At 40.5% G+C, this 27,414-nt stretch overlaps 1 protein-coding gene across 3 annotated transcripts in view; it reads left to right on the top strand.

Annotated features, from left to right (window-relative positions):
* The window catches only part of zmynd11 (zinc finger, MYND-type containing 11), a 150,119-nt gene that overhangs the window by 31,994 nt on the left and 90,711 nt on the right, over positions 1-27,414 (top strand). For 2 of the 3 annotated variants that reach the window (XM_072254015.1, XM_072254014.1), the window contains exon 2: positions 21,275-21,410. The exons of the other annotated variant lie outside the window; for it this stretch is intronic. In XM_072254015.1, coding sequence (XP_072110116.1) covers positions 21,295-21,410 — 116 coding nt within the window. In that variant the 5' untranslated portion in view covers positions 21,275-21,294. The remainder of the gene's footprint in view (positions 1-21,274; positions 21,411-27,414) is intronic. 3 annotated transcript variants of the gene reach the window in all.

Genomic DNA, 27,414 nt, shown 5'->3' with positions numbered 1-27,414 from the left:
AATGTAAAACACAAAATAATTGATTGCATAAGTATTCACCCCCTTCAAGTCGGTATTTAATAGATGCATCTTTGGCTGCAATTACAGCCTTGAGTCCGTGGATAGGTCCTTTATTAGCCCAGGATACTGACTTACCAGCAGTTGGACCTTCCAGATACAAGGGAATTTTTACTTTATACTTTATTGTCGCCAAACAATTGATACTAGAGCGTACAATCATCACAGCGATATTTGATTCTGCTCTTCGTGCTCCCTGGAGTACAATAGTAAATATTAAAAATTTAAATTATAAATCATAAATAGAAAATAGAAACGGGAAAGTAAGGTAGTGCAAAAAAAGAGAGGCAGGTCCGGATGTTTGGAGGGTACAGCCCAGATCCGGGTCAGGATCCGTTCAGCAGTCTTTTCACAGTTGGAAAGAAGCTGTTCCCAAATCTGGCCGTACGAGTCTTCAAGCTCCTGAGCCTTCTCCCGGAGGGAAGAGGAATGAAAAGTGTGTTGGCTGGGTGGATCGTGTCCTTGATCATCCTGGCACAGCGTGCGGTGTAAAGTGAGTCCAAGGATGGAAGATTGGTTTGTGTGATGTGCTAGGCTGTGTTCATGATCTTCTGCAGCTTCTTCTGGTCTTGGATAGGACAACTTCCATACCGAGTTGTGATGCACCCCAAAAGAATGCTTTCTATGGTGCATCTATAAAAATTAGTGAGGGTTTTAGGGGACAGGCCAAATTTCCTTAACTTCCTTGGGAAGTAAAGGCACTGGTGGGCCACCTTGGCAGTGGACTCTGCTTGGTTGGACCAAGTCAGTTCAATTGAAACATCTTGACTGCACACAGGTGTCCAAAAACAGATCTCCATTTAACTAATTATGTGACTTCTGAAACCAATTGGCTGTACCAGTGATGATTTGTTCTGTCATTTTAAAGGGGGAGAGTGGTAAATACTTATGCAATCAATTATTTTGTGTATTATATTTGTAATTAAGTTCACTTTGTAAAAGGACTGTTTTCACGGATGCATAAGAGTCTTTTTCTGTTGATCAGTGTCAAAAAGCCAAACTAAATCCACTGTGATTCAATGTTGTAAAACTTCAATGTAAAGCATGAACTTCCAAGGGGGGTGGGTTGAATTCTTTTCATGAGCACTGTATCACTCACTCACATCTATAGTCATGTCCTTCTACAGATGCATAGTGCAGAGCATCCCAACAGACTGAAATACTGCATGGTACAGAAACTGCTCTGTGGCAGGCAGGAGGGCTTTGCAATGGGTATTCAGAACTGTCCAGTGCATCACAGGCACCAGTAACACCATGAAGGGTTGAACCCGCTCTGCTCACATACTGTTTCTCCCACTCCCATTAGGGAAGAGGCTACATAGCATCCACATCAGGATCACCAGACTCAGAAACAGTTACTTTCCCAAAGCCATCAAGCAGATTAACATTTCAACCCAGTAACCCACCCTTCCATATCCCTGCCCCCCCCCCGCTACACTACGTTATCACTTCCTATCAGCACCTTGGTACAGACAGTCCCTTGCCTAGTGTCACTTCATGAAAATAAATCAGTCTATGTATATAAGCTATCTTGTGTATTTATGTTTTACTCCAAAAGAAATCCATACAAATTGTAAATAAGACAAGTTATTATGAGCCAACCAATCCACGATTTATTCAATTAAATGCTTTAAAATTCAGAAATTTTGTAGATTTTAAAATACAAGTTATGTATAAAGTAAAAAAATGGACAGTTACCACAAAGTATCCAAAGGTGGTTTAAAATGAGAGAAAGTCAACATGTTCCTCTCAAGTCATGAATTTCAAAAACAAAGGATAAGAACAAATGTAAAAAAAGTCATTGTATTTCAGTCAGGGGGGTGAACCTATGGAACAGTTGTAGTGAGAATTTAAAAACATGCACCACACTTAACAAGCTTAAAAAAATTATTTAAAAATAATTTAATGAACAAATATAAAATGATTTAAAATGGGAGTAATGTAAGTAAATGATACTTGGAATTGGAATTTTGTGTTAAGATTATGAAATATTTTGTTTTGATGTGAAGATTGACGCCCTAATGCGATGCCAAATATGTTTTTTGTATAAGTGAGAGGGGTAGGCGTAATAAGCTGTAGCTTCAGCCTACACCCTTTTGGCCTGTTTTAAAGAATATCTATGTTTTTGTTTTATGAAATCATCGTTGAGAATGATGTTTTGTTATGTTTGTACTGACCAAAATAAAATTTTATTCATTCATTCATTCAATTTCATTGTGTTCTTTAACTTGTGGGTTATTTTGCTACATCGGATTTGAAGTAGTAATTATTTCATTTATGACATTAAATAATCTTGAATTTTTTCGTCTCAAACCGAAACTTTCTATTTCCACGGATACTACCTGACCTGAGTTCCTGCAAGTTTTATTTGCTCTAGATATAGGTGAACGAAATATATGTACTGAAACTTCAGTAACTGTACAGTTTTGGCCCAAAACATCAATTATTTATTCCTTTCCATAGATGTTGTTACTGAGTTCCTCCAATATTTTGCATTTTCCTAGATTTCTAGCAACTGTAGAATCTCTTCTGTTGATCATTTTGCATTGTCTTTGATATGTACCAAAATGCCTTGTAGGTGTTGTTCAATGTCTTTTAGGTTTGAGGAACTGTAAATATATAAGGAACATGAAACACAAAATCGGCTTGGGGAGGTGTAACTGGGAGTTTAGAAGAATCGTTAACTGACCTGGAATCGCTCTGTCTTTGTCATCTAGTTGTTAGTGGGAAGTTTTGCAGAATGACTCATTTCAAGATGTCTGAAAAACCTTGGAACCTTTTGTAAAATCAGTACTGTAGCTTCTGTCTCGCCAATCAACAAAGTGCAAGATTCCACAACTTTCGATGGACTAATAATTCATATTGTAATTAAAGATCTGATATTACTTTTGATATTCTAAGCCTTTGGAGACACTGACTGTGGTTTTACACTTGAAGAAAAGTTCTGTTTAATTAGTCTGCACTAAAACTTTGCTTTTTCAACACATCAGTTCTGTGTGATGTTATCTTGCTACTGATTACACGTGACTGATGTGTTGGAAACAAGTTGAACCTCAATTAGTCTTAAAGATTTGAATCCCTGTGAGGAATGTTTTGTGTATTTGCAGAGGCAATGTACTGTTAGCAGAAGAAGATAATTGGGTGTTGCTGCTACTTGAAATCTTTTCAGTTATTTGGTGGAACTCTGAGCAGATGTAGTCCAGCCCATCTGATGAATTCAGCTTCATGGGTGCTTGGTTATTTAGTTATCAAAAGTAATTGGGGCATTAAATTTGGTGTGCATTTTAGATTAACAGGTATTGACGTTTGCTTCACAATATTTGAGACCGGTTCACATTTGCCTGGCATGCTGTTGTAAATGGTGAAAGGAGCCTTGGTTTGTAATTAGTGTTTCTTGCTGTCAACAATTTAGCATTTTCATTGCACGTCTAAGCACTTCAAAAATGTTTTTTTTTTGCAGTTATTAGCCAGTTATCAGGTCTTGAGTACATTATAAAACTTTGTCAAACTTTGTACTGCGTTAGATAATTCTTGGAAGCTGCAAGTCATTTGAAGCAGAGGGATGTGTAAAGTTTCATAAAGATCAGTTGCTGTTTTATCACGCTGCTAGATTAGATCTTTGTTAGGGCACATTGATTCTTGAGAATGGACAGTTTTCTGGTTAGAGACCGAAGAAGGAAACACTGTAGTCTGTGCTGGATTAGGCAACATGAAAAAGAATAAAGCAAACAATAACTTCTAAATGCATCCTATGTATTAAAATGGAATGTGTGCACCTTTGTCCCCTTTTTTTATTTGCAGTGGATTTTGAGCTGCAGGGTGGTAGATTTGTCTACTTTGACTTTAGTAAGGCATTTCAAAGATTCAGTATGATAGAAAATTAGACTACAGGAGATCCAGAGTGAATCTGATACGATGTTGGATTTGCACTCTTTCAACCTTATTTACATCTTTCCTGTAGGTAGGTGACCAAAACTGCACATAATACTCCAAATTGGGCCTCGCCAATGCCTTATACAATTTCAAAAGAACATCCTACCTCCTGTTCTCAATTCATTCATGAAGGCCAATGTGGCAAAAGCTTTCTTTACAACTTCATTTACCCGTGATGTCACTTTCTCAAGGAATTATGGATCTGTATTCCCAGATCCCTCTGTTCTACTGCACTCCTAAGTAGCCTCACTGTAAGACCTATGCTGGTTGGTCCTCCCAAGGTGTAACACCTCATGCTTACAATAAATTCCATCTGCCATACTTCAGCCCATTTTTTTCTAGCTGGTCCAGATCCCACTGCAAGCTTTGGTCTTCCTTAGTGTCCCCTACACCCCCAATCTGCAAATTTGATGATACAGTTTGCCACATTATTTTCCAGATCATTGATATAGATGACAGACAATAGTGGAGCCAGCAATGATCCCTATGGCACACCACTAGTCACAGGCCTCCAGTCAGAGAGAGAAACCGATCACTCTCTGGCTTCTTCCATGAAGCCAATTTCTAATCCAATTTATGGCCTTATCTTGAATGCCAGCGACTTAGCCACCATGATCAACCTCCCATGCGGGATCTTGTCAGAGGCCTTGCTAAAGTCTAGACAGACAACATCCACTGACTAGCCTTCACCTTTCTGATAACTTCCTTGAGAAACTCTAAACGATGGGTTAAAATGACTTGCTAAGCACAAAGCCACATTGACCATCCCAAGTCAGTCCCTGTCTATCCAAATATTTGTATAACTGCTCCCTTAGAGTACCTGGCAATAACTTTCCCACTACTGATTGTAGGCTCACCAGTCTATAACTTCCTGGCTTATCCTTAGTCTTTCTTAAGCAATGGTACAAAATTAACTATCCTGTAATCCTCCGACACTTCACCCATAGCTAAGGATGTTTTAAGTTTCTCTGCTAAGGCCCCTGAATTTCTGCACTTGGCTCCCACAGGGTCAGAGGGAAAACCTTGTCAGGCAGCAAATGCCACCACTTCAGGAAGGGTAAGATGAAGGAACACATACTAGGTCTCATAGAGGGATCAGAAATGGAGAGAGTGAGCAGCTTCAAGTTCCTGGGTGTCAGTATCTCTGAGGATCTAAACTGGTCCCAACATATCAATGTAGTTATAAAGAAGGCAAGACAGCGGCTATACTTTATTAGGAGATTGAAGCGATTTGGCATGTCAACAAATGCACTCAAAAACTTCTATAGTTGTATTGTGGAGAGCATTCTGACAGGCTGCATCACTATGTGGTAGGGAGGGGCTACTGCACAGAACTGAAAGAAGGTTGTAAATCTAGTCAGCTCCATCTTGGGCAATAGCCTACAAAGTACCCAGGACATCTTTATCAAGCGGTGTCTCAGAAAGGCATCCATTATTAAGGACATCCAGCATCCAAGGCATGCCTGTTTCTCACTGTTACCATCAGGTAGGAGATACAGAAGCCTGAAGGCACACACTCAGTGATTCAGGAACAGCTTCTTCCCCTCTGCCATCCAATTCCTGAATGGACTTTGAAGCTTTGGACACTACCTCACTTTTTTAATTGTACAGTATTTCATAGAAAACATAGAAAACCCACAGCACATACAGGCCCTTTGGCCCACAAAGTTGTGCTGAACATGTCCCTACCTTAGAAATTACTAGGGTTACCCATAGCCCTCTATTTTTCTAAGCTCCATGTACCTATCCAAAAGTCTCCTAAAAGACCCTATCATATCTGTCTCCACCACCGTTGCCGGCAGCCCATTCCACGGACTCACCACTCTCTGCATGTTTTTTTAAAAAAAAAAAAAAAAAAAATTACTCCAGACATCTCCTCTCTCACGCTCACCTACTCTCAAGCACCTTAAACCTGTGCCCTCTTGTGGCAGCCATTTCAGCCCTGGGAAAAAGCTTCTGACTATCCACAAGATCAAAGCCTCTCATCATCTTATATGCCTCTCATCATCCTATACACCTCTATCAGGTCACCTCTCATCCTCCGTCGCTCCAAGGAGGAAAGGCGAAGTTCACTCAACCTGTTTTCATAAGGTATGCTCCCCAATCCAGGCAACATCCCTGTAAATCTCCTCTGCACCATTTCTATGGTTTCCACATTCTTCCTGTAGTGTGGTGACCAGAACTGAGCACAGTACTCCAAGTGGGGGTCTGACCAGGGTCCTATATAGCTGCAACATTACCTCTCGGCTCCTAAATTCAATTCCATGATTTATGAAGGCCAATACACAGTATGCCTTCTTAACCACAGAGTCGACCTGCGCAGCTTCTTTGAGTGTCCTAGGGACTCGGACCCCAAGATCCCTCTGATCCTCCACACTGCCGAGAGTCTTACCATTAATACTATTTTCTGCCATCATATTTGACCTACCAAAATGAACCACCTCACACTTATCTGGGTTGAACTCCATCTGCCATATGCATTGCATTGAACTGCTGCTAACTTAACAAATTTCACGTCATATGCCGTTGATAATAAACCTGATTCAGATTCTTCTGTAATCTGTGTAGGCTCCATGACTTCCTTGATGCATTGTCTCTCTTCTATAGACTCTATCCATTTCCTGAGTAAATCAAATGCAAAAAAAAAATTAATTTTAAGATCTTCCCCCATCTCTTTTGGTTTCATGCATTGATTTTCACTCTGATCTGCCTGAGGTCCAATTTTGTTCCCTGCTACCTTTTTGCTCTTAGTATCTATAGGAGCCCTTTGGGATCTTCCTTCACCTTGTCTGCTGGAGCAATCTCATGGTGACTTTTAGCTTCCCTGATTTCTTTTGTGTTCTCTTGCATTTCTTGTCCTCCTGAAATACCTGCCTGTATCTGCTATGCACTTTTTTTTCCAAACCAGAAATTCAATATCTCTCTGAAACCAAGGTTCCCTAAATTTGTCATCCTTGCCTTTTTTATTCTGTCAGAAACTCACAAACTCTGTACTCTCAAAATTTCACTTTTGAAGACCTCCTGCTTGTACTTATTTTTCCCCAACTTACTGTATGTAAATGTTGCTGAGTGATGTTTGTACCTTAAAATGAAGCTTGGAGAATGAAGTATATTCGAGACAGTGTTGTATAGTATGGAAACGGGTCCTTTGGCTCAACTATTTCATGTAGACATAGGTGTCTACTTGAACAAGTCTCCCTGCATTAGTCCCACATGCCTCAAAACTTTTCTTGTCCAGATACCTGTCCAAATATCTTTAAACACTGTATTTAGCTCAGCGGCTTCCCTAGCAGCTCATCACCATTCTCGGGTCCCCTTTAAGCCCTCCCTTGCTCACCTTAAATCTTTTAGTTTTGGACTTCCCTACCCTAGAAAAAATTGACTATTTGCCTTACCTATGCTCCTCGTGATTTTACATGCCTCTTCAAGGTCATCCCTCAGCAACCCAAATTCCATAAGAAAAACACCAGTGTCTCTTTATAACTCAAGTCCTCTAGTCCAGTGTCCTTTAGTCCAGTATCATCCTTGTGAATCTTCATCAGGCACGACACAGAGTACAACAGTTGAGATATCAACTTGTTAGTGAAACAATACTTGGAGTAATGTGTGCAGTTCTGGTTACACAGCCATAGGAAGAACATAGGAAAGGGTGCGGACTACCTGTGTCACCACTTTCAGGGAACTACGTACCTGTACACCTAGGTCTGTTCTAAAGGATTCTTCGGTGTCCTGGTCTATTTTCCAAAAGTGAAATACCTCATGCTTAGAGTTAAATGCCTTCTGCCATTCTCTTGCCCACTTCCCCATTTGATTTGGATCCCATTGTAATCCTCTTCTAGGATGAGTTGGCATATGTTGCGCCCCATAGTTCCCAAGGAGACATTGAATTGCATAGATGGAGAGAGAGTTTAAAAGAAGTGAGCATGGGTAGTCTGAAACTTGATCTATAGTTTCAATAATTGAATAGCTTGTGTGAAGTTGAGCTAGTTCTAAAGTGTTTGATTTTCTAGTTTTCGCTGCATCTAGTACTCTTGGCCACTTCATAAAATTAAGGAGTAAAAAGGCTGTTTTCAGTGATGTTGGTGGTGTCAGAAGGAAAATGTGATAATTCCTGGCACTCCTGATGAATGTTGTCAAAGCCTGATGTGCTGAAACTGGAGAAAGTTCAAAGAAAATTCACAAAAATGATTGCAGGTTTGAGCGGCTTGTCATATGAAGAGCATTTGATAGCTCTGGGCCTGTATTCACTGCAATTCAGAAGAATGAGGGGTGACCTCACTGAAAGCTATTGAATGGTGAAAGGCCTTGGTAGAGTGGATGTGGAGAGGAAGTTTCCTATGGTGGTAGATTCTAAGATCTGAGGACACAGCCTTGGAATACAGAAGTATCCTTTTAGAATGGAGATGAGGAATTTATTTAGCCAGAGTAGTGAGTCTGTCATAGTCATACTTTATTGATCCCGGGGGAAATTGGTTTTTGTTACAGTTGCACCATAAATAATAGCAATAGAACCATAAATAGTTAAATAGTAATATGTAAATTATGCCAGTAAATTATGAAGTAAGTCCAGGACCACCCTATTGGCTCAGGGTGTCTGACCCTCCAAGGGAGGAATTGTAAAGTTTGATGGCCACAGGCAGGAATGACTTCCTATGATGCTCTGTGCTGCATCTCGGTGGAATGAGTCTCTGGCTGAATGTACTCCTGTGCCCAACCAGTCCATTATGTAGTGGATGGGAGACATTGTCCAAGATGGCATGCAACTTAGACAGCATCCTCTTTTCAGACACCACCGCAAGAGCGTCCAGTTCCATCCCCACAACATCACTGGCCTTACGAATGTGTTTGTTGATTCTGTTGTTGTCTGCTACCCTCAGCCTGCTGCTCCAGCACACAAAAGCAAACATGATAGCACTGGCCACCACAGACTCGCAGAATGTCCTCAGCATCGTCCGGCAGATGCTAAAGGACCTCAGTCTCCTCAGGAAATAATGACGACTCTGACCCTTCTTGTAGACAGCCTCAGTGTTCTTTGACCAGTCCAATTTATTGTCAATACATACCCCCAGGTATTTGTAATCCTCCACCATGTCCACACTGACCCCCTGGATGGAAATAGGGGTCACCGGTACCTTGGCTCTCCTCAGGTCTACCACCAGCTCCTTAGTCGTTTTCACATTAAGCTGCAGATAATTCTGCTCACACCATGTGACAAAGTTTCCTACCGTAGCCCTGTACTCGACCTCATCTCCCTTGCTGATGCATCCAGCCATGGCAGAGTCATCAGAAAACTTCTGAAGATGACAAGACTCTGTGCAGTAGTTGAAGTCCGAGGTGTAAATGGTGAAGAGAAAGGGAGACAAGCCAGTCCCATGTGGAATTCATTTCCATAGGCAACTGTGGAGGCCAAATCTGTATGTATATTTAAGGCAGAGGCTGATAGATTCTTGATTGGTCAGGACATGAAAGGATAAGGGGAGAAGGCAGGAGATAGGGATTGAGGGAAAAAATGGACCAGCCATGATGAAATGGCAGAGCAGACTTGATGGGCCAAGTGGTCTAATTCTGCTCCTACATCTTATGGTCTTGTATCAACCAAATAACAATGTACAGGGAACACTCGGGACAGGCAGCAGCAGTGGAAAGAGCTAGTTTCAGGTCTAGATCTTTCAGGCCTGTCTGATCTGCCTGATAGTATTCAGTGGTATTGTAATTGACTCATTTTGCTGGTGATCCAGCAGTTGAAATAGCATAACTTTGCCTGAAATTGTGGGTCACCAGTATTTGCCAGTTAATCAGATAGTTGGTTTTACACATTTCAGTAAAGCATGGCTTTGCAGTTAAGTTGAGCTAATCTAGTCTGTACCTGATTAACCCTCACACTCTGCAGTACTATGTCCTATTGACTCTCAATTAAACCTGGAATATTGAACTATTACTGAATCTCACAGTCTAATTAGCTTTCCTCATTTGGTTTTCCCCTTGTTTAGGAAATAGTAGCAAGTAAACCAGGGTGTCATGTCTGGCTACTGTTACGCTGCACCTGTTCGAAATTTCTGAAAGTTAAACTTGCCTTTCTGCCTATTGGATTTGCAAACCCATAGAAGTTCTTTGATACGGGGGGCTTTTTTTCATGCTGTGGATGAGCTTTTCCTGGATAGAATAACTTGCATAAAAACTGTCCCTTTTGGATCATTGTCAATGCTTGCTGAACTAGGTACCTACCTAAGCTAGCCTCAATCGCCCATGTTTGGCTCATCACTTTCTTTCCCATCAGTGTGCTTATCTAGATGTCTTGAGTGACATTTGCACCTGCCTCAACTACTTCCTAAGGTAGCTTGGTGTATATGTGTACACACTAAAGAAGTTGCCCCTTGAGTCTCCTTTCTCCTTAATCTCTGCCTCGGTCCTTAAATCTCTAGTGTTTTTTTTTTGTTCCTATTCCCAGAGAAAAGTACTACATTCATTCTATATATGCCTGTTTTTTTGATTTTGTACACCTCCTGAGGTCACTGGCAATCTTGGACACTCTAATGAATAATTCCTTGCTTGCCCTCTCCCTATAAATCAGGCCCTCGAGTCCTGCCAACATTCTCAAATATTCTTCGCACTATTTGCAGTTTAGTAGTCCTTCTTGTGTCAAGATAACCAATCTGTACCTAGTACTACAAATACAGCCTCACGAGCATCTTGGACAATTGCTCATATCCCAACTCGTATACCCCAGCTGAAGGCCAGCATCCCATACACTGCCTTCACCTCTACCTGTGATTATGAACAAACCGAACTTGTGCTTCTAGGTCCTTATGTTCTACAACATTCCCCAGCATCCTCCCATTTCACTAAGTTCTGCCCTAGTTTGACATCCCAAAATACAATGTCTCAAATCATCTAAATTAAAAGCCATTTACTAATCCTTGGCTTATTTTCTAGCTGATCAAGAGCTTCCTTCACTTTAGTATAATCTGAAAACTTCCTAATCATGTACATTTTAAGACCATAAGACATGGGACATAAGACATCTGGCCTATCGAGTCTGCTTTGCCATTTCGTCATGCCTGATCCAATTTTCCTCTCAGTCCCAATCTCCTGCCTTACCCCATATCCCTTCATTCCCTGATCATCAAAAATCTGTCAATCTCGGCCTTAAATACGCATGAAGACTTGGCCTCCACAGCTTCCTCTGGTAATGAATTACACATTCTCCACTCTCTGGCTAAAGAAATTCTTCCTCATCGCCGTTCTAGACGCACAGATTCAATTGTGAGGCTTTGTGCTCTGGTCTTCGGCACTCCCACTGTAGTAAACATTCTTTCTACATCCACTCTCAAAACCTTGCCATTCAGTAGGTTTCAATGAGGTCACCCCTCATTCTTCTGATTTCTAGTGAATACAGGCTCAGAGTCATCAAACATGACAAGCAATTTGATCCTGGACTTGTATTTGTGAACCTCCTTTGAGCCCTCTCTAGTTTCAGTACATCTTTTCTAAGATGAGGGACACAATACTCCAAGTGAGGCCTCACCATGCTTTATAAAGTTTCAACATTACATCCTTGCTTTTATACTCTTGTCCTCTTGAAATGAAGGCTAACATCGCATTTGCCTTCCTTGCCACAGACTGAACCTGTAAGTTAACCTTTAGGCAATCTTGCATAAGGACTCCCAAGTCCCTTTGCACCTCCATTATTTGTATTCTGTCCATTTGGAAAACCTTCTTCCTGACACTATTCCATCTGCCACTTCTTTGCCTATTCTCCTAATCTATCTGTTCTTCTGTAGCCTCTCTGCTTCCTCAAAACTACCTGCCCCAATACCTGTCTTCATATTGTCTGCAAACTTTGTAGCAAAGCCATCAATTCCATCATCCAAATCATTGACATATAATGTAAAAAATATATCCCAACATGGATACCTGTGGAACATCACTAGTCACCTCAGCCAGTCAGAAAAGGCTCCCTTTATTCTCACACTTTGCCTCCTGCTAATCAGCCACTGCTTTATCCATGTTCAACTTTCCTGTCATACCATGGGCTTGTAGCTTGTTACGGAGCCTCGTGTGGCACCTAGTCAAAGGCCTTCTGAAAATCCTAGTATACAACATCAACAGTCACTAGCAGAACATCAACCAAACATTGGTCACACCCACCTGTCTTCTGGAATCATTGATACTATTGCTTCTTCATCACAAGATCACAAGTCAAAGGAGCAGAAGTAGGCCATTCGGCCCATCGAGTCTGCTCCGCAGCTCCCCCATGAGCTAAACTATTCACCTATCTAGTTCATTTGTTCCATTTGTGAGAGTTTTTGAAATTCAAGGACATTACTTGAGAAATTGCCATTCTAGCCGCAATGAACCTCATTCTGGTCTCGCCTTTATTTTTGTTGATTTAAAAACCTAATCATTGTTTTAAAAATAGTAGCCACAGACGTGCTTAGCATAACGTAAAGTCAGATGCAATAGCAGTGAAAAGAAGCTTGTTCTTTTGCTGCTGTTGCAATAAATGCAAGTAGTGCGTTTCTGTACTCGTTAGTGTGAACTAACCACAAAGCTTTATCATTTCCAACTTCCTATTTACATGATGCTATATATTGCATTTTTTGCATTTCTAAAAGCTACACAAGCAGATAAATGCATTTAATACCTCATACTTTTTTTTTAATTAAGAAAACTAAATTTCATGTATGACAAACATGCATGCGTGGCTGCTCACCACCCTTCTACTTCCGGTGACCTTTCTTAAATGTTTGAAGTATGAAGATAGTTATAGCAGGCTGTAGATTGCTTTTTCTTAAAGCCACATGTAAGATGCAGTGCTACACTTGAAAGATTCTAAAAGCTGTATAAATGTTGAGCTGTTGTGTTGCCCCCATGTCCTTATTGGATATTAAATTTGTCTTTGGATCTGATAAGTGGTGTTGCCAGGAGGTTTGTGAAAGTCTGGTAAGAATATTGTGAAATAATTCTGATTGATTTAAAAGTTGTGAAACTCCTAAGTTAAAATATTGCTGCCAGTTATCTGCTTGATGCAGGGATTAATGAAAATATTTACAGCTTATGCTAAAAAATCTGAGATATGAACAAATTATTAGAAACACTTGACTCATCGGGCAGTGTCTGTGGGGAAAGAATTTGAATCGTTAACATTTTAGAACCTCTTCAGCTGCTGGCTGACCTGTGTTAAGAGGGGTTAGTGCTAATAGTGTTTTTTTTTAATTCAAGCTATCATTATATCCAGTTTGGCTAACTTTAAGGCCGTAGCAGACTTGTTTACAAAAATGGGCTGTAAAACTAGTTTGACCATGCGGACTCTGCAGAATTTGTATCTTGATCTTGTTTTTGGAAATGAGCGCTTCCATAGTGGTGGAAAGTGGGTTTGTGACCAGATTTTCTTGGATTATGGTCTACTATCCACCATAGATGGAGCGCTGTCATCTTATTGGATCCGGTAAGATGGCAGTGTGCTCATTCATGAAAGCTTCTACAGTGCTATCCAAAGGTTTTATTATTTTTTTTATGATTGCAAGACCCTGTTGGACATTAAGAAATTAAAATGCTGCAGGTCTACACCCATCAGCTATTTGCTCAGCGGGAGATCTGAAGGAGACGGACGGTGCAGATCATGCTGCTGCTGCATCAGAGAGGCGTTAGAGGAGTCTGTGCTTGAAGGTGTTGCACAGTCTAACGGCGAGTGTTCGTCTCTGTTGCTTTTCTTGTGATCGCAAGATCCTGTTGGGCTTCGTTAATGTGGAATGCTGCAAGTTCGAATCACTGATTTGATGGTGGGGGTAGCTGCATGGCCTCAGTCATAGTGAGGACTAGGCCTCAAGCCACAGTGTCACCTGTTCACAGCCACCCAGGAGAGAGCCATTGAAGTCAGTGTGCACCACTGAAGTGCCAGGGGCAGTCTAGCATGGCTTCCAAGCTGGAATCATTACTGCCCACCCCCAGCGTTCACTCAGAAGACAAACCTTATTGTATTCAACTGCAGGTTGCTGTAACATTCATGGACTCAAGGTCTTGGACTATATTTTTCAGGATGACTCTTTTATGTACTTGCTATCTTGTATGTGTATGACTGTTAATACTGTATTTTGCACCTTGCCCTTAGAGTAATGCTGTTTCATTTGGCTGTATTCATGTATAATTCAATGACAATTAAACTTGACCTTTAAGTCAACCTTAAAAATGCAGCAATGGTCACAGTGATGGATATTCCACGGTAGTCTTCTGGGTAAAGTGTTCCAGGGTATTATTTTGACAATGCTGAAAGAATGATGCTGCTTAACTTGAGCAAGCTTTGGTGCGAAACTGCAAGATGATACCATATTTATGACACTGCTATTTTATCCTTCCTAACTAAATACTGTGTTGGAAGTCGCTGCTGTTGAAGTATCCTAGATGAGTTGTATTAGTGTTTTAGGAAGTCTACATATGCCCCAGCTATGCCGTTTTGTTGATAAAGTAGGTTGAATCTGAACTTGGTAATAAGACACAAATTAATCAGACTGGACGGTGTTAAGTGTATCACTTTTTTTTCCTTTGCTTTGGCGCTCATTTGAGTCAGTATTTAACCACACTGGTGGTTTGCACCTTGTAGATAGTGGAAGCATTTAAAGGTGAGTGATTGCAGTTATTCACTTTGCACTCAGCTCTTGTAACCATCACTAGGTTTGCTGCTTGTATTGTCTCCAGCTTTTGTATTCTGACTGTGTACAGCTTTCGCCATCATTTGACCTTGAGTTTGTAATCCTATTTTCCTTTTAGGGACTTGCCCAGTAGTGTCATCTACCTTCACCTTATTTCATCCTATTTCTATCTAAACCTAGGTGTGCGTTTGCCTTCTCCAAATTTAACTAATCCAGTATTCTCTTGGCTGGCTTTTCACTCAGTGTTAAACTTTGACAACCCAGTTAATCTATGAGATGTTGCTTCAGACGTGTTTGACACCTCAGATCACAGAGATCTTAAGGAGAAGAAAGGCAGCATTCACTTTAAGGTGCTGCACAAGTAGACAAAACCCAAGATAATAGTGTTTCTGTTGAATTTTATCATGAAATATTGAGAGAGAACATTTTCTCTGGTTTATTGATAACTGGTAAGAGTATATAATTTTAAGTTCTTACACACAAAGAATGGTTATGTGAAAAATCAGTATTTAGAGATAGAGGCCCAACAAGCCATGCTGCCCAGCAACCCACCTATTTAATCCTAGCCTAATCACTGGACAATTTACAGTGACCAATTAACCTACTAACCAGCATGTCTTTGAAATGTGGGAAGAAACCCATGCGCTCACGGTAAGAACATAAAACTTCTTACAGGCTGCATCAGAATTGAACTCTTGACCTCAGTCCTGAGCTGTAATAGCGTCATGCGAACCGCTACGCTACCACAGCTACCTTGATGCAGCGATGAATCTGCGTGGGTAGGTAATTGTTGAGGGAACAATTACCCACTCTCTCTTTTATGAGAAATGGCATATTAACAACTGATGCCCCTTAGAGTACATTACTAAGAATGAGTTGGTTATTGAAATGGGAGGAAAATGTCCAGAAGGATGAGTCAGGGTGATTAGTTTTGGATTGGCATTGGGCATGATGAGTTAAGTGGCCTCATACAAGTTTAACTTCCTTTGGAATGGAAGGAAAATTGCCGCATTACAGTTGTGTCATCTTTTCAAACTCTTGTTTGGAGTGACAAAATTAGGGGGAAGGTAATTGCTAACAATGTATGGGATAGAAGGACTGAAAGCTGAAGGGATGAACAATAATTGTGCTGCCAGGATCTAATGAAAAATATTGATCTTGAATCAATTAAACAGTAGAATTGCTACTGATTAAATGTAATTTCTCTGTAGCAAAAAAATGTGTGGGTTGTGATAGCACTTGCATTCTAGAATAAGCATGGGGGAGCAATGTACACTCAATGGCCACTTTAGGTACACTGTACACTTCGTTAAAGCAGATACCTAATCAGCCAATCATATGGCAGCAATCGCATAAAAGCATTGAGACATGGTGAAGAGGTTCAGGTCGAGGACGCAGGAACTAGGAATGGTCGAGCGTGGTCGTCAGAAGACCTGGTGGGAATGTGATTGAGTGTTTGGCCAGATTGAAGGTTGAGGGGAAGGGAGAGATGCAGTTAATGAAAGAGATCCTGTTGGCTGGTTTGAAGTGGTCACCAGGGAGGGAGTGGAGGAGAGAACATTCTGGTCATTGCTGCTGTTCTTGGCTGGCAAGGAAATGCAGGACATCCTCTTGGTTCAGTGCTACTTCAAAGTGCGAGAAGTTCTTGGAGTACTTAATGACACCTGGATTCAGTTTTATGTTTGGAAGATGATATTAGGAAAACACAATCTAGTTGGTGGTGGTAATGCACCCTTTAAGTTGGACTGCCAACCACCTTTAAAAGACATGAGAAGAAGCAAACATGAGGAAATCTGCAGATGCTGGAAATTCAAGCAACACACATAAAAAACAATGTTGGTGAATGCAGCAGGCGAGGCAGCATCTATAGGGACCCTCCTGATGAAGGGTCTCGGCCCAAAACGTCAACTGTACCTCTTCCTATAGATGCTGCCTGGCCTGCTGCGTTCACCAGCAACTTTGATGTGTGTTGCTTGAATTTCCAGCATCTGCAGAATTCCTGTTGTTTGAATTTACACTCAGTGGCCACTTTATTAGGTAAGGAGGTACCTAGTGAAGGGGCCACTGAATGTATTTTCCTTTCTTGGCTTTGAGACAATCTTTGATCTATTGGTGTGAATTAAAACTAGCCACTATTGTTTACTGTATGATATATTGGGCACACAGTTCCAAATATATATACTTTTTTGATTTGCTATATTAATGGACACTGTGAAGGAACTAACAGATCTACGTCTGCGAGATGTCATTGACGCTGCGGGGGATTGTTTGATGTGGAGAGCCATGATCACCCAAGCGTGTAACGTGCAAGGCACATGAAGACGATATTAATTAGTCCAATTTTTCTTAGTGCAGGGGTAATATGTTCTTTGAGTGTTTTTTATTGCTTTGAAATTTGCTTTTTTATTTTGAGTGATTTTTATTGCTTTGAAATTTGCCTTTTTAGCTTCTGATATTGGAAAATGATTAAAGAAAGATTTAATCCATCTTTTTTGCACTGATTCCCTTGCTTGACTGTATTTAAAAATGTTATGAAAAAGTTGATTATTGATGTGGAAATGGTGCACTTAAAAATTTGCATTAGGCAGAATCAACACTTGTGAGAGGAAAATCACTGACAAAATTGTTAGAGCGTTTGAAGATGTAATTGGTGGGGTAGATAGAGGAGGATTAAATATATTGGATTTTCAGTAGAATTTTGATAGTGTCACAAGTGAATATTGAACAAGATTAGGACTGTAGCAGCTGAGTAATGCGTTAGTGAGCATTGGTAATGAACAAGAAGCAGTGGGTGTGAATTGGTGTTTTTCGGATTGGAAAGCAATAGATCATGAAGTGCTACACTGAGTTGAGTGCTACCACAGTGTTGAGACTCAGCTGTTTTATGAACCAATCATAAAATTGCAAGCGTAAAATGCTGCAGATGTTGGAAAACTAAGATAAAAGAATGCTGGAGAAGCACAGGCAGCATCTATGGAGAAGAACAATTAATTTTTAGGGTGCTTGATCTTGTATCGGAAAGTGTTTCAGAATATAAACCAAGAGGGGAAGTGGGTTGTGAAGAGAATGAAATTAAGCCTACTATTCCTGCAGTGGATGGTGTGGATTTGTACAAAAATGCACATTGGCAGGAAGAACGAATAACCCTTTCCTTAAGTAAATGGATTTTGTTTTAAAGAAGGATTTGAGAGGTACAGAAATATGTTGGCTCATGGCATCCATGTTGACAATCTACCCCGATCCCATTTGCTACAAATTGGGACTGAATCTCTTGATACCTCACGATTTAAGCATCTCTCTAAATATCTTTACCATCACATTCCAGATATCTATCAAAGTATCTTTCCCCCTCATCCCTTTTAACACTCCTACCACTTGCCTTAAACCTGACTTTGGGAAGGCAAGTGCTTTTTGCAATGAAGAAATTGAAAGCATGCCTTAAAAGCATGCGAGCCCTTAGTGAGGCTGTACCTGCAAATGGATGGTGTTTATTTTCACACTTGTGACATGAAATTTGTTTTGTGGTGGCAATAGTGTTAAGACAATATAATTGCATTAAATTACAAAACTAGTGCAAAATAAAGGCATGTTAATATGGTGTTCATAGACCATTCTGTTGGCAGAGGGGAAGAAACAATTTCTGAATCTGAGTATGGGTCTTCAGGCTCCTGTACCACCTCTCTGACTTATGAGAAGAGGACTTCTTTTGTATGGTGGTGGATGCTGTCTTCCTGAGGATGTCCTCAATGGTGAGGTGTGTTGTGCCCATGATGAAGCTGAGTCTACAAATCCCTAGCTTCACATACTATGCTGTAGAGCTTCCATGCATGGCTGGGATGCTCTCCACTGCTTATTGATAGATGTGCAAGAACCTCCTCAGGCTCCTGATGAACTAGAGCCACTGGCGAGTTATCTTTGTGATTGTGCCAATGTGTTGGGCACAGGACGGGTCCTCCAAGATGTTGATACCCCTGAATTTAAAGCTGCTCACCCTTTCCGCTGCTGAACCCTCCATAAGGACTGCTATGTGCTCTCCTGACTTGCCCTTCCTGAAGTCCATATTCGTTTCTTTGACTTAGCTGACGTTGAGTGCGAGATTGTTGTTGCCGTACCACCCAACCAGCTAATCTGTCTCACTCCAGTGTGCCACTTTGTTGCCATCTGAGGTTTTATAAACGCTATTTGACCTGTGTTTAGTCACAAGTGTATACAGTTTAGAGCATTGGGCTAAGCATACATCCTTGTGGTGTGCCTATGTTGTCAGGAGGAGATGTTATCACTGAGGATCCAGTTATACAGGGAGGTATGGAGGCCCAGGTTTTGAAGCTTGTTAATTGGGTTGGTATTGAATGCTTAGTTGTAGTAGATAAACAGCAACCTGATGTAATCTTGATGATTGCATAGGTCAGTGGTCCCCAGCCTCCGGGCTGTGGACCGATACTGATCCGCGAAGCATGCAGGGGTATAGCGGTAGCCAGAACGCACTCAGCACATCTTTAAGAAAAAAGCCGAAATAAACAAGTTAGTTAATTAGATGCCGCCCGGCACGTAAATGTCGGCCCAGATCGGAGGTGATTGCCGATTGCGTCGCCTCTGATCTGGGCCGACATTTACATGGCGGGCGGCATCTAATTAATTAGCTTGTTTATTTCTGCTTTTTTCTTAAAGATGTGCTGGGTGCGTTCCAACTACCGCTGCATTCTTCACGGCCCGGTATCGGTCTGCGGTCCGGAGGTTGGGGACCACTGGCATAGGTGCTCCAAAGAATGAGATACAGTGACATTGTCCACTGTAGACTTGTGGTGATGGGTGATTTGCGGGAGGTATAGTTCCTTGCATAAGCAAGAGTTAATTCTAGCCATGACCTCTCTCTCAAAGGGCTTCATAATAACTGGGAACCACAAAGCAGTAGTGAGATTAAAAATGTCCTTGAACACTCAGCTAGTTGGTAGGCATAGGCTTTCAATACCCAGTCAGGTACACCATCAGGGACTGACTTTTGTATCCTCTTTTGTAACCCCTCCAATCTCTATTTTCTTTGAACTCTACCTCCTTCCCCCCCCCATCATAAAGTTGTATTGCACAGAATTTTGTGTGTGTGTTTTCTCAATTCTTTTCATGACTTTGTAAACCTCCCACGTCACCCCTTTGGTCTCCTCTGGTCTAGCAGGGAATGTCCATCCCTTCCTTGTAACTCAAACACTCCAGTTCCAGTAACATCCTCAAGATTTTTGCACCCTTCTGAAGACGGTGACTAGAACTGTATGTAGTTCTGTAAATGCAGCCTTATGCAACCGTAGCAAGACACGCCATGTGCTGTATTCAGTATTCTGACCGATAAAGACAAGCCTTGCTTCGTGCCACTTCCAATTAGTGGCTAATTTTATGGAATGATACCTGTACCTCTCTTGGAGCAATTTTGATGTCTTCAGTAACCCTCTATCACTAGTGATTCACATCAAAGTTGCTGGTGAACGCAGCAGGCCAGGCAGCATCTCTAGGAAGAGGTACAGTTGACGTTTCAGGCCGAGACCCTTTGCCAGTCCTGAGGAAGGGTCTCGGCCTGAAACGTCGACTGTACCTCTTCCTAGAGATGCTGCCTGGCCTGCTGCGTTCACCAGCAACTTTGATGTGTGTTGCTTGAATTTCCAGCATCTGCAGAATTCCTCTTGATCACTAGTGATTGTTCTTTCACTTCCATTGACTGAGCTTTAGAATTACCACTTCTCTACCTCTATTCACCTTTATGGTTTACCCTTAAACTTGATCAGAGGTAGGTTTTGGATACCTGCCCTAACCTTATGGTGTTTAATATTGCAACACCTGGAGAACTGTGGAATATTTTGTTTCATTTCAGATACTGTTTCTTGTTAGTTGGGTTTTCCTGTAGGCCAGAAATGTAAGAGTACAGGCTGTCCTCGGGTAACGAATTTTTACAGGGATCCATGTGGATTTTGGCCAAGAGTCTAGAAATATACTAACATCACTCTCGGTCATCATTACCTTCATAGTGTTGTAATGAATAGCATTAAATGCACACAAGACTGATTTTTTTTTTAACAGACTAACTAAAAGAGAGAAGAACCCTTTTCTGCCATTTGTAGGAATGAATGTTTGTATGTCAGACTTTTGAATTTGTTATGATAGATCCTTTGTATGGAGGCGTGTTTATAAGTTGGGCGTTCGTAACTCGGGGGTGGCATGGGAATAGTGAAATGGAAAAATTGGTAGTGTTCCAGTAGCAACCAGTTATTCTGAAGGTAACCCAATAGCCATGTTATGAGCAATATTTTTCCATACAAGTTGCAGTTATAAATAATATGCAGGAATTAAATTCGCCAGCTTTTGTGAAGTCTGTATAAAAGCCCTTAATGTTATAGGGCAATATCTTCATGCATGTCCAAACTTTGGATTATGCTTTCCTTTCAAATTACTTGCCATGACTTCCACAATTTTTGAGGTGTAATGATTTTGATTCCAAATTTTTTTTTTGGTATTTTGCACCATAAAAAGAAAAGCCATCCACAATCATAATCTTCACTTTATTAGCCTTCTGCAATTGAATAAATGAGCAGGGTTTTAGCTCAGTGCCACTACTCTTGACTAACCCTGTTGTTTTTATTCTTTTGATGCAGCTCACTGACTAGATAAGACCATGGCTCGTCTAACAAAACGGAGGCTGTCAGACTCTCAAGTGGTCCAGCGGCTCTGGAATGCTATTGAAGTCATCCGAAATCAGAAACAAATTGCAAATTTGGACAGGATAACAAAGTATGTCTTTATTTTTTTTTGTTTAAAAATAGTTCCTGGAAAGTTTGAACTACAAAAAGAAAGGTGACAAGACTGAAATCTTTAATGCTCTCTCCACTGCCCTTTATTTGCTGCATTCTAACTGCTGAATTCAGCAAGATCATGGCATCTACCTATGTCAACCCACTTTCAGATACTGAATTGATAATGCTTCTGCTCTCTTGGAAACCTTTTTAATGAGCTTTCCTAACTTGTTGCTGCAGTCACCATATTGACTTCATTACTAAGGTGGTTTGCCTCTTAAGTCTCCACCCTTTGTACTATGTGTACCTGTTCTCTTGGACTCATTTCCTAACCTGTCAGTCTTGACCTTGACACCTCATCTAGGAATGGTGCCTTACCTCAGACTTTTTTTTACTGCGTCATTGATTCTATGCATTTAAATGTAGATGAATTTACAGAGCATTTTCCAGTGAGAACTCTCCAAATGCTGGAGAGTTCAGAGGTCTGAGTTGTAGGCAAGTATAGTAAACTAGGGTAGGGTAAATGGGTAGTTCTCACCAAGTTAGGCAGTTGATTTGAAAGGTCAATATAAAAAAAACTACATAAAGCATACGACCATTGATGTCCAAAGTCAAGAAACATAGAGAAGAATCCAAAATGTTTGCAATTTCTGACCTGCAATTTTGGTCTTGAATAGTGAAATAGTTCTATACTGAAAACACCAGTTGAATGCAAATACGGTGAATCCTTAATCCAACAGTATTAAAACAATTTGGAAACTATTTTGCCAGGACTGATATTTCATGACCAATGGTCGGTTAATTTTCAGTTCTCCGATAGCTTGCACTGTATAGATTACTTCGCAAAATGTAGTTGTACGCCTACAAAACTCCACAGTTGATCTTCTTTTGCCCAAAGCCTAAAAAAACCTAATGAATGTGCAATGTCACAAAATAATGGAACAGGAATTACTTCAGCCTGCTGCTATCAACATCAAAAACAAGGCTATAATTTATTACTACAAGATTCTGGTCCGTCTTGCAGCATGTGTTTTTTTTTTAAATCCTTTGCTGACCAGGAGTTCAAATCCATATTGAATAACATATATAAATGAAATATTTGTATCTCTAGCTTCAGAAACTTACAGGCAGTCTCCGGGTTACGAACGAATTCCGTTCCTGAGTCCGTCTTTAAGTCAGATTTGTAAATCGGATCAGGTAATCCGTCTTTAAGTCAGATTTGTAAATCGGATCAGGTAATCCGGTATTAGTGCGTGCATTCGTTACTACGAACCATTGTATTTAACTTGAATTTTCAATATAATAGGCTTTGTGGCAGGCCGTTTGTAAGAATGAGTTGAGGCTGATTTATACTTGTGTGTCAAATGTACGCTGTAGGTACCACGTACCCTACGCCGAACCCTATGTTGTAGGGTGATGTGCACCTCCCTAAAAATGTAACTCGCGCATCGCGGCAGCGCAGACCGCAGCAACTGTGATTGGTCCGCTTGATAGCATCGCATTTCTGGTTACTTTTCTCCGCTATGCCTATACACTGATGCGAAATAAATGGTTAGAGACGATGAACCAATGCCGACATCCAAAAATATTTGAAATGCATTTCCTCGTCCAGTCTCTCACGAAGAAACTCAACACAGTGGCATAGAAACCCGACCGCCAACTAGTGTTTTGGCGGTGAATTGCAGAGTGACACAGACACATCTACGCATGCTTGCTACGGCGTAGGGCTACGCAAAAGTATACATCAGACCTGTGGCATAGCCCATACGCACAAGTATAAATCAGCCTTTATTGGTAAGTCAGTCGTTCATAACTCAGGGAACTGCCTGTATCTTTCAGTTTCAAAGACTTACTCACTTGCTGGACTCAATACCTCATCATCTCTTAGATATTTAATTCATAGTATGCATTTCACCATGCCCAAAGAATGGCAAAGACAGCATTTTGCTGGATCCATTTACTAATTAAGTTGTATTGCAACAAAATCTTGAAGTACTGGAATGAAGGTGATATTTGGTGGGGGAGGGGGGGTTGGAGGTACAAGTTGGTAGGAGGAAATAATTTGTTTTTGTGTGGTGCTTTCTGCACCCCTGCACATCCCACAAATGCCCTTTAATCAGTGGGAAACTTTGTGTCATTTTAGGGGTTGGTGGGTGGGGGGGGGTGTAGATAATATTAGTAAGGATATAACTTTACAAAATAACTGTATTTACACCTGGCTGGTGGCGTAGTGGCATCAACGCCAGACTTCGGAGCAAAGGCTCCTAAGTTCAAATCCAGACAGCTCCCTTGCACGCTTTCCATCTGTGCTGGGTTGAGTGTCGAGCTAGCAACTCGGCCTGCTTAAAAAAAAAAGCGCTGTCATGACGGCGTCCCAATGACTCCACTCGGAGTTAAGTGCTTTCTTCTATATTTACACCCATCTAGAGAGCTTAGTTTAAAAGTCCAGGAAAACAACACCTCCATTATGTAACATCCCCTGAATACAGCATTGGTTAATTAAGTTTAAATTGAAATCTACAGTTTTCTGAATTCCATGGTGGATATTCCCTCATAATAAGCAAATCTTTTACACTCTCAAAAACTTCAATATTTTTGCTTTGTTATGCATACATTTATGAAATTAAGCACTCCATATGCTTTAAACAGCTTTCAATCTATATTACCACCTTAAGTTCTATGTAAGTACAGCTCAGAGTTTCCCTCTAAATTCTATATTGCCCTTTCTCATTTGATATTGTATTTTAGACGAGATCACCACACATACAACTTGCAGAGAAGGCCTTCTGTGCTAATCTAATCATGGTACATGTTGCAATTTCCTTTTCCGTATCTCACTTTGTTGGGGGGAAAAATCAATAAGCTCAATCTATTTTTACAAGCTAGCAAATATAAATAGTAGTAAGAAATACAAATGCCTTTTTACAGTAGGGTGGAGACGACAGGAAGGGGGTGCAAAAGGCTGCATTTCTAGTCTTTAAAATACAAAAATAATACACAAGTAGAGTTGACATAAGGAGCATCCATAAAATTGTCACGCATAATGGGGCTGGCATTTAATGTATTGTAATACATTACAATACATTGTCAGTTACTTGTTTTAAGTATCTGTAAAACTAAAAAAAGTTTAGAAATTGTTCAAGGCAAGCTAGAGTTTAGATAATTTGGATCCAGCAATAGGATAAGTGGGCAAGTACAGGATATTTTGGTTTTTTGTTTTAATTATAATAAACGACTGATTCAGCCTTTGGGCCATTTCTACTTTCCAGTAAGCTAGAATGCATTCAGAGAACACACATCAAAGTTGCTGGTGAACGCAGCAGGCCAGGCAGCATCTCTAGGAAGAGGTAGTCAACATTTCAAGCAGAGACCCCTCCTTCGGAAGGATCTCGGCCTGAAACGTCGACTATACCTCTTCCTAGAGATGCTGCCTGGCCTGCTGCATTCACCAGCAACTTTGATGTGCGTTGCTTGAATTTCCAGCATCTACAGAATTCCTCTTGTAAGCATTCAGAGAACTGGGTTATGTACTACATAAAAATGCATTCATGAAGTTTAAGAAAAATAGCTGTGCTTAGAAGTAAGGAGTAGTTCACAGAACAGGTCGATGTTATTAGTAATAGATCTAATATATAGTCAGATCTCATTTTAAGATTTATTTAGATACAGCACGGAACAATCCCTTCTGGCCCACTGAGCCCAGCAACCCACCAGTTTTTAACCCTAGTATAGTCACAGGACAATTTACCAACTAACCAGTATGTCTTTGGACTGTGGAGGAAATCGGAACACCTGGAGGAAACGTGTGCGTACGTGGAAAGAACATATAAGCCTTTCTACAGAGGGCATTGGAGTTGAAGTCAGAAGCCTTGAGCTATAATAGAGTTGCACTAACCACTGTTCTATCATGGTGATTAAACTGTTTAACTTGAATTTCTGTACTGAGATCAACCTGAGCAATCAGTGAATGAGGAATAGTGCAATTTTTAGGAGGAGGTATGTTAGATTGCCTCTGATTTGCTAGAGTGTGTCTTGAAGTACAACAAATGTGAATTTGGGCTAATGATGGGGGAAGGAAAGCCCAGATGTCTCAGGAATGAAAAGCTAGAGATGGAAAAGATGTCATTTTAAACTGAGATTTTTGTTAACAAACTTAAATTGCTATGTCATATATTGGGAGCATTCAACAAATGTTCCATATAAACAGTTCATAGCATTTTTTGTCGTACTGCAAGTTTAAATAAGCATAATTTGGGTGCATCAATTGATATGCCAATTAGAATATCTACTTCCAGCTTCTGGTGCCATTTTATTTGAATAGAAGGACAGTTTGGTAAGTAGTGCCTCGAAGGAACCAGCATCTCAATGTACCATATTATTTTTTGCTTTATGCTATTGCTGACCTGTGGTAAGGTGCCCAATTTTGGAAACAATTCTTTATTTCCACTACTGACAAAAAATTGTGTTAATATTAATACTTTCCTCTAGTTACTATCTTTATTTGATGCACTTTGTTCTGTGTTGAAAATTGTTAATTACTACTTCAGATATTTGACAGTGGCTTTAGTTCAATTTTATTGTCATTCAACCATGTACATGTATACTGACAAATGAAACAACATTCCTCTGGACTAAGGTGCACAGCACAGTACATGTACCTCACACACACCACATTTAATATTGTGCTCTTACTGCATGGCAGAGTAGAAGATTTTAAGCATATTAGCATAGACCTATTGAGTCCAAGGCAAAGTATAGTCCAGATATGTGCCTGTTCCTACTGAAGCATTCCTCTTATTTTCCCAGAGCCCTTATTTTTTCTTATGTGTATGCAGTTCCCCTTTAATTCTGTTTCCAGCATTCTTGCATATAAATTCAAAACAAGTTGTAATGTTTTCCTTGCACCACTTGTTTCTCTAGCAGGATTTGTTTTTAATCTGTGCTCCTGGTCTTTGAGCCTTCTGCTGATGTGGATTAGCTGATAAACTGTATATCTATCTATTCGAAACCAAGTATCCTTTCAACCCCACAGAGAACGTCCCCAGCTTCATTAGCGTAAACATAAAGCTGGCCTCTCTTATTCCTGCAGCCATTTCAGCAAGTATTTTCTGTTTCTCCTTCAGAATCTTTTCATCCATAAGTATTGTGATCAGAATTATTTGCAATATTCCAGTTGCAAGCTGACTGGTGCATTCTGCAGGCTCTGTGATATAACCTATAACAGCATGAATCCCAGGATCTTGCATTCAACCTGCATTTTCAATATCCCCACCACTTGTAAAGAATAATACATGTACATGTAGGGATATCTGTTCCTGCATGCCCTGTAGATCTGTATTTGTTAGCCTTCGTCTTGCATTCTTTTGACAAATTGTCCTATTAAATTTGATCTGTCATTTGTCGTCCATTTAGCAAGCTTGCCGATGTCTACTTGAAGTTTTCCTTTACCATGCTGTGTCATCTAAATTTGGAAATTTTACCCTGAACTTCCAGATCCAAGTCATCAGAAATATATCAAAATAGCAGCACTAGCAACTCAGACACTGATACCAATGATTCTGTAGTCTGAGTCAACATATAGTGGTACTATTGCTCTGCTTCCTGCCATTAAGCTAATTTCCTATTTCCGTTACTGCTGACTGCATAATTCTATGGGTCTCAGTTTTATGAAACAGCCTTTTTTTTTAGTGGGACTTATCAAATCCCACCTGAAAAATCATATTAATACAGCATAAAATTAAACCATTCAGCCCCCTGAGCCCATGCTGACCATCAGCAATACCATTTTATTTTCCCAGTATTCTCCTCATCTTCCCAGATTCTACCACTCACCTCCCACACAATGCACAGTGTATAGTGGTCAGTTTACTTAGCAACCCACACATCTTTTAGATTGTGAGGAAGCTAGAGCCTGTCATTACTTTTGTCATCCAGACAGACTGATGTAAACAATTCCATGTTAAACTGTTAGACACAAGATGGCATTAGCTTGCAAAACAATT

This window comes from Mobula birostris, chromosome 3 (genome assembly GCF_030028105.1).
Source record: "Mobula birostris isolate sMobBir1 chromosome 3, sMobBir1.hap1, whole genome shotgun sequence".
In the NCBI taxonomy this organism is placed as follows: Eukaryota; Metazoa; Chordata; class Chondrichthyes; order Myliobatiformes; family Myliobatidae; genus Mobula; species Mobula birostris.
Note: the sequence above shows the minus strand (reverse complement) of the source record. Positions and strands in the feature narration are given on the sequence as shown.